General features: G+C 39.3%; 1 protein-coding gene across 3 annotated transcripts; it reads left to right on the top strand.

Moving 5' to 3' along the window:
• The first annotated feature begins 943 nt into the window (after positions 1 to 943).
• On the top strand, positions 944 to 12,303 carry kiaa1191 (KIAA1191 ortholog). 3 transcript variants are annotated; one of them, XM_088294844.1, is made up of 8 exons: positions 944 to 1,106; positions 1,923 to 2,075; positions 2,452 to 2,639; positions 3,043 to 3,151; positions 4,435 to 4,562; positions 8,436 to 8,599; positions 8,730 to 8,899; positions 11,321 to 12,303. In XM_088294844.1, the coding sequence occupies exons 2-8, from the start codon at positions 2,048 to 2,050 to the stop codon at positions 11,524 to 11,526; spliced, it is 993 nt and encodes a 330-aa protein (XP_088150970.1). In that variant the 5' UTR covers positions 944 to 1,106; positions 1,923 to 2,047; the 3' UTR covers positions 11,527 to 12,303. The 3 variants fall into 3 exon arrangements, with proteins under 3 accessions (XP_088150970.1, XP_088150967.1, XP_088150968.1); XM_088294841.1 differs by having other exon boundaries at positions 1,815 to 2,075; XM_088294842.1 differs by having other exon boundaries at positions 945 to 1,082; positions 1,815 to 2,075.
• Positions 12,304 to 14,190: the final 1,887 nt, after the last annotated feature.

Below are 14,190 nucleotides of genomic sequence, written 5' to 3'. Positions count from 1 at the left end.
CATTGCGAGCAGGAAACCAAAACGGCGACCAGCGAGAGTTGACTTAAAATAATTCATTCATTTTATTTCGTCAAAAATATGTGCAGTTTATCCATCCATCCACTATCTGTACCGCTTCTCCCCACTAGGGTCACGGGGATGTGCAGTTTAAAAACACATTTCTTCACACTAAATAGTCGGAGATTAATACGCAGGTGCGCCATAGGTGCCTCATGACAGGATGCCACATTTTATGCGACGAGTCGCAAGTAGTTAGCTGGACCGCCAAACCATGAGGGAACTAACTTACTATATAGTGCGGGACTAGGGAGTATTTGAGGGGTTCGAGGAAAAGGCAGGACATTCGGTCACAGCCAAAGGTTTGGGAATAATCTATAGTCTAAACAGCATTACAATAGGGTTTCATCACAAGAGTGGATAGGGACTGACTGGAATGATAACAAGTTACAGTTCCAGCTGTTGTGAAATGAGCTATATAAATAAAGTTGTATTATATTGAGTTGTATTGTATTGTACAAAGTCTAACTTGTTTTCTGAGAGAATTTTTGTCTCTCGAAGCAGCACCACCTGGTGGTTCGAGGCTAATGCACAAGAAACCCACTACTCATGTGACGTCATTGAGACTTGTGTTTCTTAACTAATATTTTATTTGCATTGTTGGATTTAATTCATTTATCAGAGAATAAACAGTAAGTGGATATGTCAAATGCACAATAATTCAAATAACAACAACAACAAAAAGGCAACTCAAGTCAGTTAAAGAAGATTATTTATAATATAATTATCATATGTTACTATCATCACCCTTACCTGAAAAAGATCTAGTGAACTGTTTGTTTCCATGTTCGCTGACAGGCAGCTCATCCATCTTACGGATAGCTTGGCTAGGCTAGGCTTGGCTAGGCTAAAAGTTGGCCATTGTCACTTCCGTGTGTTGCGTTCACCGACACTGTGTCACGGCGCAAGCTTTGACCTCGTCTGTCATGGCCAAAAGTCATGGACGAGCAAACAAGTCAACTGCACTGTTTGTTCTCTGGCTCGGACAAATGTGACATGAAGGAAGCCAGATAATATTTCAAGAGGTGAGGGGCTACTGACAGCGTGGGGTGAGTGTCTGCATTATAGTGTGCACACTAGGCTGTTGAATGGATATTAGTCGGGCGCTGCTGCATGCATGCAGACAACGAAGCCTAGCGGTCCAGTAAAGACAAAGCTCACAGAAAGTTTTCCGAGTGAATATTTGTGTAATTATAGCGCGATAGATATCAGATTTAATATCAAGGCTACTGCGATTTTTTTTTCCGGCTCACTCTGTCAGCTGACATGTCACATGATTGCTAACCAGTCTAGATATCCGCATTTATAGCACCATGGTCAGAAAATAAGAAGGCATATGTCCTGCAATGTATACAGTCATTATTAGTATATTACGTTATCATGTTCATGCAGTATTTGTTACGCAATTTGTTTTTATAAACTTTTGAATAGTTCTTTCCATTTCTTGTTACACATGTATAGTTTTCAGAAAGCTTTTGAAAATAGTCTTGTATCATGATTTGTTAATATGTAGAAAAAAAAATCGAACATCGATATGTAAACAATTTCTGCAACTGGGAAGATAGGGTGGCTTTCCATAATGGAAAAATATTTTGTTGAAATTACATCTGCACACAGAACATTTGTGAATTTATGTATTTATTTTATTACTTATTTTATGTTCCGATGTGAATGACGTAAATTGTCACTTGACTCACCGCTCGCTCTCTGTCTCTCTCTCTCTCTCTCTCGCTCTGGCTCTATTTGAGGCTGTTCAGAAACTGGACACCCCACACAGTGCTCAGTCAGCAGGTCTGTTTGCTGTGTTTTTTTTCCCAATGACCTATAAAGCCAATTAAAGCTGGTTTAGTATTCTTCTGAAATAGAATGTGCGACCTTGATCAGAACTGACATCGAACCAAGATTTATACGAGTGGACACAAATCTGGACCTGAAGTAAAGCGGACCCAGCCGAGAGACCGGTGGTGAACCCCTCTGACCCGGTGGCGGAATGGCGTCAAGACAGGGAGACATGCCAGGTAAGATTTCCTTTGGGTTCTCTGGCTTCCTCCAACATTTTAAAACCATTCGTCAATACAATAAAATCAAATACTTTTGTACTTATATAGCGCTTTCCCAACAGGTTAAGTGAAGACTTTAAATTATCCATCGATGTGAACATGATTATGAATGGTTGTTTGTCTATATGTGCCCTGTACAATTGCCATAGAAATTGAGTATGCGTGTATGACGTTCATAATGATTGGATACAAACTATTGGATAATTGATCTTTGTTTTTTACCTTTACTATTTGTCCATGCTGTGCTTTATCAAATGGTTTGACCATCTCAAGAAATATTATGTGAATCAAACCTAAAGAGGATTGCAATATGTTATTCACATCCATGCTTCAGCTCTAGAATCTGGATCGTCATCCGGACTCTTTGGTGCACTGTCGTTTCCCATTGGACTGACCCGGCACAATATGTGCTACGACCAGCAAATGGATGTCCCGATGCATTCCCCACCTGCGGACTTTGCAGGTGGCACCTTATGGGCAGACCCTGTCATCCCGAAACACAAGTTTAGGAAAATCACAGAGGTGCTTTACAGTTCTGTTTGCACTTCCTGACCTAAGCAATGTTTGCTGTGCATGTATTACAGTGGTGCATTGAAATACAAGCGACCTGATTTACGAGCAATCGTCCGGCTGATTGTTTGCTTTGACTTGCCAATTCTTTCACAAAATGATTGCCACTGCCCGTTGATGTTTAATGTCATCCTAATTGTAAAACAAAATGAATTGCATGTTGTGTATTCAAATAAACCCCATAACTTTGCCGTAAAGCTCATTAGTTGATTCCTAACACATAATAAGGCAGACTCACAAGTAGCATAGCGGTTGTATCTCAAGGCACCACTGTACTTTGAAACTACTGTGAGCTTGTCTCACAAGTTTTGTGTATGCTGGTGTGCATTTAATTTGCTGATGTAACTGCAACCAGGAAAGTGAGAGGAGTGGAAAGCTGATGACTGAAGGATTGGAGCCAGCCATGTCCCCATTGCCCGTTGTGAAAGCCAAAGCCAGCTCTTTCATGAGCTCTCTCACTCAAAGTATGTGACTGGCCTTTTCTTTCTCTTCAACCTCCAATGTAAATATTTGTTTACAAACATAAAAAAAAGTGTGCATTTATTCAAAGTGTGTACATTTTGCAAATACAGGGTGCTCCGTGTATGACATGATGTTTTGAGGTTCCGAACAGCATTGAAAATGCGTTGATCTAGATGTGCACTTAGTTACCTTTTGACTGTTTCTGATTTAATTGTTATATTTTTATAGCTTAAATGTGCTTTTTATACGCATATTAACTGTAATAATCACATTTCAAGGTTATGGACTGCACACAGAAAGTTTGCTCAGCAGCTTAAGATTACGTTATCATGTGGCACAAGAAGACATACCCAGTTACTACTGTCCTTTTTTCTTTTGAATGTTTAATATTTATGGCTTAAAAGTGTTTTTCATCCAAAAATACTTTAATTATGAATTTTGTATATTTTTAGCCTAGACCGGTGTTCCTCTGCAAGTAGAAACTTGAATTGCGGAGCTACCATAAGAACTGACGTCCATTGTGAAGCAAGAACTGCTTGTAAATAAAAATTTCAGTCGTGTTGATTTATTTATTTATTTTTTAAATTCCGCAATATGAGTACCTCTATCGGTCCACGGACACCCTACAGCAGTACAGAAAAGAATCGCTGCAGACATTTCCGCGGAACTGTTTGTTTTTAAATTTATTTAGGTACAACGTTAGCCTAACTTTTATCTGCAATACAGTTTCATGAAACTCTTTTTTTTTGTCTATGTCTAAGTAACATGTCATTGTTTAAACTGCATATAATTTTACAGTGGGCTTACAATTATATCAAATCTACTTTTTTAAAACTAAATGAAATTTTGTATTAAAAAAAAACAATTATAAACACAAGGGCCCACTCTGCTACTGTGTTTTCACATTCCTCATCTTGGTGGCTCATAATTGGGATCTCATGAAATCCAATACAACAGCTGGATTAAAAAGTCTGCACTACCGCATACTGAGATGCTTGTAAACTGAGATGAAATATTAAGATGTGGCTTGACATATGCAATGCAGTTCTACATCACTGCAAACAAAACAGCTGTTCATTATAAACCTAGATTGAACTCGATACCTCGGAAGTGTTCAAACTAACATAAGCTTTACTATTTTTGTAAATGCAGAATGACAACGCTCTGATAGTGAATGCTATTACTGACATTGGTGTTCTTGCCGCCAACTTGTCAAATAGTTTATGAATGAGGTCATCCTGGCAGTCAGGCTGGCGATCATACAAAATGTCCCCCTTTCTCACAGAGCAGACCCAAGAGAACCTCCAAAGTTTTGAGCACCAGGCAGGGCTGACTGACTCCGGCTACACCCCCCACAAGGGCCTGTCTGCTGAGGGCACTCGCTTTTGCCGTCTGACTGACGGCACACAACCCGTGAGTATAAACTAAGTATGAAAAGGAATTAACAGCCATCAATGGTCGTGTTAGGTTAGAATGATATTGAAATACTGTACTGTACTAATAATAGTCACCGGCCGTATAGTCGTTCACTGGCCTGACTTCCGCGCAGTGATGGGGTGACTGTAAATGTTTGTCTCTAAATCAGCTGGGGTTGGCTCCAGCTTGTAGTCTATGTAGTCCCGCAACTTGACCGTGCAAGCTCGTATGTACTGTCCTGACCTGTCACAACATTCGGAACGCCTGTACAGTCTGATGAATTCTATACAAGACAAAAATAACAACGCTCAGTTTGATGCACACTGACAGATTGGTAAAAAAAAATAGTCTGAAGTCCCAGAATCCAGTTCTGAACTATTATGGCCGTCACACTGCTCCAATGTGTAGTACAATCTGTGGCAAGTTTCTCAAAATGGCAATAAATACAATAAATGAATGATAACTCATCAAAGTGTTAATCGATGTCGACAAACTTGACACAGGATAATTTTATAATCAGGGCTTTCATAACATATTCCTTATAAAGGGAAGCAAAAATGTGTTTTTTCTTTTCTTTTTTAAAAAAAGTTATCTGCAAAAACAACAACCACCCAACAATTAATTTGACCTTAGATTAAATCTTTTGTTTTTCTTGCTGTCATTTTTGAACAGTGTGGAATTGATAGAAACACTTAAAAAAAAATGAAAACTTTGAAAACAAAAGTTAAAAAAATTCAATTTTATTAAAAACATGATCCGTTGAAGCGCAAAATTGAAATATTGGCTTATCTTCTTTGGAGTTCATATTTTCATATCAGACTCCTTCAGAGTAGTGCCTCAGCAGTCATGAACCTCGTCGCACGTCATGGAGTTAATGTTTACATCACTGGTGGTAGAAGTAGGCCTTACGTTGTGTGTTTTGTCTCAACAGGACTTTGGGGTCATATTTTTTTTGTACACAATGTCCTATGGCCTATTCCGAAATTGATTTGTGTTGACACATTATGTTTGTATTCAACAACTAAATTATATCCACTTCAAATGTAAAAGGTCAACACGTTTCGTGGAAACTGGAAATTATTTTGCCATCAGATAGCCCTCGTGGTCCCATAGTAGAACAAATCTTTATTTGATGAACTTGCCATTAAAAGCGTGAATTTTACGACACACTGAAGCAGTAACCGCTTGAGTCTCAATTATCAAGATTCAGGAAAAATTATAATCAAATATGTGAAATATAGGTTAGTTAATCTTTTTTTCTAAGATAACCAGTCTACATTCATGAATGACCACAAAAATTAGATAATATTTATGGTTGAAAGGCTGAAATCAGATTGCATGGACAATTTTAAGTTAAGCAATGGCTGTAAAGCATGGGTGGGCAAAAAATTTTGTAAAGAGGCCACATGACAAACTGGAACGATTGCCAAGGACCAATTCAACATGCTGATCTCAACTTTGTCTATTATTTTTAATGTTTTTAGAAAAAAACATTTTCTTGATTCAATAAATTGCTATGAGTATAGCTATGGTGTGCATTGTTATGATTAGGAAATACAAATCCATCCATCTATTATCTATGCTGCTTTTCCTCATGAGGGTCACAGGCGTGCTGGAGCCTATCCCAGCTGTCTTCGGGCAGTAAGCGGGGTACACCCTGAACTGGGTGCCAGCCAATCGCAAAGACACACAACCATGTGCTCACACATAGGGTCAATTTAGAGTGTTCCATTAACCTACCGTGCATGTTTTTGGAATGTGGGAGGAAACCGGAGTACCGCCACATCGAAAACCTGCACAGGAACAACATGTAAACTCTACACAGGAAGGCCAGAGCCAAAAACTGTGGTTTGGCCGAATTTGGCCCCCGGGGTCTTCCCTAAAAGATTCATCAATTATCAAAATAGTTAGTTGTCCTTTAAATGTGACACTAGGGCTGCATGACACTGGAAAGTATCCAACATGATGTTGATAGATGTTGACCATAGCAATATATAACATGTACCTAAATAAATTGCATTTGTCCATCTAATGAAGGAAGTAAAAAAATCATGCGGCAAAATAAGCTAGCTCAATATTTTAACTAATGAATTGTAACTCCCCTAATGTCCCACTTTTGGGTGGCAATATGCATTTAAGTTTGCATCTGACTGGTGAAACTCAGATAAAAGCAATTCCGTAAGTCAATTATTCAATGTCTTTGCAATATACACATTGCATAGGCCAGTGTCGCGATATAGATTTTTTTTTTCAGTTTATTGTGCAGAAAATGCTGCTTACAACCGCCTGCCCGAATGGCTTCAAGAGAAAGTGTATGGCTAATTTTCGGACACCATGTACTGTATGTTGAACCAGGAAATTAATATGCCATTTATGACTACAGCACACACCATAATTTATGTTATAACTATTATTATATACATGTATACAATGTGAATGTAAGTGCAGATTGTTTTTACTGTAAAGGGTGGAGTTTCGGCAAGGTAGAGAAAAAAAACAGGGATCTGCGTAAACAGATTATGCAACACTTGTAGCAGCCACGTTGCTACGCAACCCCTGATATGAGTGGCACGATCTCTTTGCGAGCTCATAGCGCAGCTCCAACTTGAGGCCCTTCGCGTGCGTTTGTGTCGTTGCTCTTTTGAATCATGGACATACTAAGGACGGCAAACGTCAGGGAACGTCAAAGAAACATGATTATAAAAAGGTAGGCGCAAACCAAACTCATCTTAAAATCCAACCTTGAGAGGTTTTTTCGGTCGCCGGTAGCAGGCCGCGCCGGTGTAGTCCTCGGGGCTAACTTATGTTAGCATGGAGACTACCAAGCGTCTAAATGACATATTTGTCCGAATTTATCAGTTTTTTTGTAGTTTGTAATTCAATCTGGGGGATATGGTCTTAAGGTAAGTCAGACAGTTTGAACGCTATTACTATGTACAGCTAAAATGTAGTACGGCTCGCATGTTTTGTACCATTAGCATGTTGCTATGCGGCAAATACGAAGTGCCTAAATAACACTGTTATCGCTTTGGATGTACACATAAGCACACAAAACCATAATTTTGTAATTGAATAAAATTAGTTGTTGTGGTCAAAATGGAAACGCTTTTGCAAACGTTAGTATGTGATTAGCCTTAGCGTGTGCTGCGATAAAATATCGACTTATTATATATTGTTATAACCGATGCCAGCTGGTTCCTAACACCAATCTACAAAATATAAATACAACTATACTCATATGCCATTCCCTTGTCATTCAAGTGTTCTGAATGTGAAATCACTTATTTGTGGGGTTTGTGTGAAGAAGCAAAATTTAGTGGACGAATGGCGTTATGTAATTATGATCCACCAGGGTAAACAAAACCAGTTATAATGAACATAATTGGCTGGCCCAATTAATGTGACAACTGCTTGTTTTAATTTTCAAATGAAACAAAACATGCTTGGCACATGATAGTAGTCAACATCCCGCCCACTCCACAGGACAGATGATTGGTCCTGATGAGTTCTGAGTTCCTTTGGTAGTTAGCAGCTTGCCAAAAGGTTATCTACTGTTTTTGTTCTGTGTGGATCAATGGTTTGTGTCGTGTGTCATCATCCACACTGCTTATCCTGTATTGGGTCGTGGGGGTGGGGGGTTCTGACTACGGGCGAAAGGCACACTACACCCTGAACTGGTTGCCAGCCGGTGGCAGGGCACACACAGACAACAAACATCACTGGATCTATGGTTTGTCTGTCACAAAATATTGTGTGACTCCTGTACTCTTAATAAACTGTTGTTTTTTAATCAAAAGAAAATGTTTGTTAAATCTTATTGCTTTATTATGATTTAAGTGATTTTTTTTGTTTTTTTGTTGACTGTTACAGAAGCTGAGAATGTCAATCGGGGACTTCAAAGACGACAGGCTTACAACATCAGCACAATCCACTCCAAGTGGGACCCCCTGCGTCACTCCCTCTGTCACCCCCTCGGTCACTCCATCTGTCACCCCCTGCGTCAGTCCCCTCGCATCACCCGCTGTCAGTCGCAGGTAGGCTGCACGTTGTTCACATTGTGTTCTGTTGACGGTCCATATGCTTTGTGTCTAAAATTGGCGCTCTGCTTCAATTTGTCACAGTAGTGTGTTCGTAACTCATACTGTGTCTTTGGCTTGCTTGTAGGAGCTGGTTGCAGCGAAATCCTGTGCCCTTTCTCACGTTAGAATCCAACAGTCCTGACCAAACAGTTGACATGGGAGGAAACCAGGGCGGAGAGGACAGGTGGAGCTTCTTTGGAACTCGCTCAGTGGTACAGAAGTCCCCCACTCACCCAGGCTCTGAACCCAATACAGGTGAGAGGCTTTCATGTGTGTGTGCATGACACAAACACTGCTATATTGAAGATTCTATAAACCCGTGTTTCCCAACCGTGTTTGAACCAAAGCACTGTCACAGCCAATCACAGATACCAGCTGGCAGGTGTGTTTGTTTGAACTGAGATGGAAAATATCTCCCTTGTTGACCATACGAACTTTTGCTAAAGGAGGACACGAGAGATACTGCGGTCATAACAGACATGTGTTGAGCTATTGTCACAATGCGATTACACATGTATAATAACAAAAATACACCGTAGTAACGGGGTCCCATGCTAATGTTTTTGACAAAGGGTTAAATGCTTTTTATGTAATGAAAACCTTTCCATCCATCCACACACAAATAACATTATTACAAATATCTAATAAATTATACATAATTTACTATTACTGCATAATTTTTACTTTAAAACAGATTATTAAAGTTCCTGTTTTTGAGGGTATGCCTACTGTGTAGCTGTTTTTTTTTTTATTTTCCCTTTAGACCAGAGGTAGTCAATTAAAAGTCACAGAGGTCCACGACGAAAATTTCTTCCAATTAAAAGGTCCGAACCAAAGTCCAACTTCCCGAAATGTCTAGCCTATGTTCACATTTTTATATAGTTTCAATATTTAGTCATTTTCAACAGAGCACACTTATATACTAAATATTTAGCAATGTTCCCATTAAACACCTTTGCCAGTCAAACAAATATAAGGCGTTTATTTCACATTCAAGAAAATGTGGCTCCAGGAATTTAAGGGCAACACTTCCAGAAAAAAACTGTAAAATATCTCCTGCAGAACTATATCAAGTGCTAAGCATTGAGTTAATATCTTTCAGCCTAAAAAAACGGAAAGCCTAATTATCCAAGTAAAACAGGTCAACATGTTCAGTACACAATCAATAAAAATGGCTGTCCTCATGAAAAACTAATTCAAAATGAGCTTTGACACCACTTTTTCTTTTGAATATTTTTTTAACTTTGTTGGAACGGAGTCAGGGCCATTGGGATTTGGTAGATTATTTCACACATCTGGGCTTTGTGTTTTCCTTTAAATAATGTTTGTGCAACCACATTTAAGCACTCCTTCACAACTTCCCCATCACTTGAACGTTTTTTATGTTTCCCCAAAATCCATGATACTTTTAGTGAATATTCGTTTGCATGCCGCTGGGCTGTAAACGAAAATGTAAAAATCTGTTGTACTGCACTCGAAGTTGGATGTTTTTGCCTGCGCTCACCTCAAACGTCAGCGGATAACTGTGCACAAAAGGGCGGTGCTTTGTTTTGTTGTGGCGCTTCGCAATGTTGCGACGGTTTCGGAGCATATGATGCACACTGGTTTTGAATTGGCTGCAGCCAGAACGAAACTAAATTTCTCCGTCCATTCATTTAAAACAAGATGCATCGACCTCTCTAACTTTTTAGCAAGGCATACTGTCAGCAGCACTCTCTTCTGGTCTGCTGCGCAATTGGCAGTGGATCGTAAACAAAAGATTTGATTGGCTCAAATCAGTGACACCTTTTCCGTATTTACTAGAATTGCAACGCCAACGTTTGCGAATGCGCCCTGAAAAAAACAGACATGTGTTGAGCCAAATGGTGGATCCGGACCGCGGTCCGCCATTTGGTGATGCCTGCTTTAGACAATCAGAACATGTAATGTGATGCCGTTGATAGCTGGTTGCTTGCGTTCCAGCCCAGACTTCTGTGAAGTGTACACCTAGGCACTTATTCTGGTCTTTGGTGCTTGTGCTTATCCCTTGTGTTTAGCATTGGATGCTTGCTCCATCTTCTCTTCCTGTTTTCTCATCTTGCTCACTGTCGCATGCGCAGCCGCTTCTCGTCCGCCTTAAGTGATCACGAGCCTTGTTACAATAGCTTTCAGGGGTGAACATCACTCCACAACAGACTATTTGATACGCACGTGGGGTACGATACGATTCAAGGATGTGATGATTAGAAAATGTACCAATTCTGTTTGGGATTATGATTCGATTCCATCTGGTATGGCTGTAGCTTCTGTCATGTTTATTTGTATGCAACATTTTGGTAAAGTTCTCTAAAGCCCAAACTATCCAAGTTAATTCTATTAGAAGAAACAAAAATATCATGAGCAATATCAAACCGATTTATATCTGGTGTGCATCTCTCATAAAAGACGATTCCATAGTATTGCGATACTTAGGGTGTGATTTGGTTCAATAATGCAACATTTTGAAAATGTAATGACAAATCTACTCTAGTAATAAAACCTGCTTCATTTTTTGGTCATTATGGTGGTATTAGGAGAGCTAACTTTTTTGAGGTGGTCCTCGGCTTAAAAGGTTTTGAGAACCACAGCTTTAAAAAAAAAACTTGATTTACATTTGTGTCATCAAAGCCTGGGTTTACATCTGTGCCTTCTTTACAGGCTTTTCACTTCAGTCCTACTTTGGCCTCCAGAAGTCCTCGACCATTGCAGGCACCGGGGGACAGGACAGCCTCACTGTGGGGGACACTGCCAGCTTCATGCCCCCCAAGATTGAAATTTCTGGCGTGGACCCCAAGCAGGCGCCCCCACGGCCACACAAACTCAAACCACGGGACATGAATGTTTTAACACCTTCGAGCTTCTGACCACACACACAATGATTACATCTCTGTTCCACTCAAGTCATGTGCTTCCCTGCCTTCCTTCGTCCCCTTGGCAGACCACCCCCCAGCCCCCTTTGTAGTACCAGTTCATCCAGATAGTACGATAGCATTAGATATGACCGCACTGATACTACTTCCAGGGGACTGCAGTCTTGCACTCTGCTCCTCCATTTCTTCCAAGTAATAGGGTCAAATATGTGGAAAAAATGTTCAATATCCCTCACGAGCTGATTGCCATAAATGTGCAATGACTTATTATTTTAGTGGAATGATGCATCAACATGTTATCAAGGTTCCATTGGCAGTCATTGCATGAGATTGAAGTTGTCAACCTTTCTCTTTTACATAGCGCAACCTCATACTAAATTCAGTTTTCCATTTCGGTGAGACAACGCAGTCATTGACATAGTGCGTCGTGCCTAAGCCTGCAGCAGTGTTTTTCGTTTCTAAATATTTGGCTTTGTTTTACATGTGGGGTATAACTGCTGACCTAAGAAAACAGATTTACGATTACAATTTTTCATGTTACCACGATACTCCTAGGTCATATTCTAAATATGTTGTGTATGAATTTTTTGTAGAGACTCACATTATCACTTGTTAAGGTACTCAAAGCATTGAAGTGGTTGTTTTACATTCAATTTTGTATTTTTGGTCCAAAAAAAAGTTGTAATTGAAAATGGTGATGAGTGACTTTAATTGCACAAAGGAGATTGTATCTCCCACTTGCACGTGTAAATAAATCTACATACAAACAGACTTCATGTTATTTAGTATTTGTGACATTCTTTTCATGTACCAATTTTTATGGAAATGAACAGATGCTTCCCATAACATGTGTTTGTTTTGCTTATTTTAAATGACAGTTGGAAGATAAATATTCTGTGGAGATGTTAAATATGTATTTGGTTGGATTGGCTCCGCTCAAGGAAATGCAATACTTAATCACAGTGGTTGACCAGAAGAGAGCAGCATGGGCTCACATTTTTCACACCATGAATCAGGTTGTATCTGAGATGTAATGCTGATGATTGAACAAAACATTCACTCTCAATAGGAACAAATTGTATAATTATTATGTTTCAATAAATTAAGTATAGTCATACAATGTCACAAAATATGCTTGCGTATTTGTGTTGTTATGTAACATTTTATTTTGGAATGTTTAAAACTTGCTTGATGACTAGATCAACAGATAAAAAAATGTTTTTTAATTTTACAAAATGCCCTTTAATATCACAAAAAGGAAGACAAGTCTAAAAGGCCCACAAAAATATATGTTTGGTTTGCCCTCCCCCCATATAAACATGTTGCTGCCAACTTAGTGACTCTTCAGTAGTATGAAGCAGAAAACAGATTTGAAGCCTTTCGAAACCTTGACCACCCACATTCAAGTAGCTCGTAGCCATCCATCCATTGAATTTCTACAGCACTTGTCCTCAGTCATGTCGCAGATGAGCTGGCGCCTGTCCCCAATAAGTTTTGTCGAGAAGTACATTTCAACTTGGACTTGTCGGAACATGCAGACAAACAATTATCCTCTCTTACGGGCAATTTAGACGCAATTCTGCTAACATGCATGTTTTTGGAATGTGGGAGAACATGCAAAAGCTACACAGGAATCAGGATTGCCTAAGCCAAGATTCAAACTAAAAAAAAAAAAAAAACTCAACTGTGGTGCAGATGTTTTCCACACTCGACGAGTCAACGTACTGTATCATAAAATCTAAATCTAAATAATAAATCTGTATTATACATATATATTAACTCAGTAGACCAGAAATATATTTCACCAAAAAGACATTGGTTGCGGAGATTTTAAGAATAAGGAAGTATCTGCAGGGTCAAAAGTCCATCGGATTTACTCTACGCCCTCATTTAAAGCCACGTTTTGCTTTGTACCCTTATGTCACCCCATAATATTTTGAGTAAATGCAACATTGTCTTGCCACATGAACGCAAACACCGCCCAGGCCAAGGCAAGGAGCAAACCGTTCTTTCCCAAAGTCTCAGTCATGAGCTGAAAGGCTTTACAACATTGTTAAAGATCTCAGTAGTTTTTGTCTGTCATGTAGGTGTGTGGGGGTGTGCGTGTGTGTGTGTGTGTGTTTTTACGTGTGTTTGTCTTTCTATACTTGTGTAGACCAACCCCTGACAGAACACCCTTGCTGTGTGGAATAGTGGGTATGTGAATGAAAAGGAAGTGAAACATTTATCATGGGGTGTGGTACCTTAAATATTTCCTAAAATACAGTTGTTTCATCCAATTCCTCATTGCTACCGATGTACTGACCTCCTACCACCCCTCAATATTTACTATCCTCCCAAACCTCTTTTAAACCTATCACCTTACGAAACAAAAATATATTGCAATATATAGAAAAATATAATGTGGGTCATTCCAGAATTATTAACCTTGACGGTGCAAGGAAGTGTGGCACACATGATTTGATGTAAAATAATTATTTTATTACTGTAATTTCTCACTCTGAATAAATGCACTTGAATTAAAGGTTGGGATATCCTCTTCTTTTTTTCTATGTTATTTAGGGGGCAAAAGTGGAAGGTTTAGACCAGGGCTGACTACAATTATGGAGGGCAGCATAAGTCATGTTGATCAAAATGGATGATAATATGACTCTGCTT

This window comes from Idiotropiscis lumnitzeri, chromosome 4, assembly GCF_059441095.1.
Source record: "Idiotropiscis lumnitzeri isolate Australia: NSW breed Sydney's pygmy pipehorse chromosome 4, RoL_Ilum_1.0, whole genome shotgun sequence".
In the NCBI taxonomy this organism is placed as follows: Eukaryota; Metazoa; Chordata; class Actinopteri; order Syngnathiformes; family Syngnathidae; genus Idiotropiscis; species Idiotropiscis lumnitzeri.
This window is presented reverse-complemented; position numbering and strand designations above follow the sequence as displayed.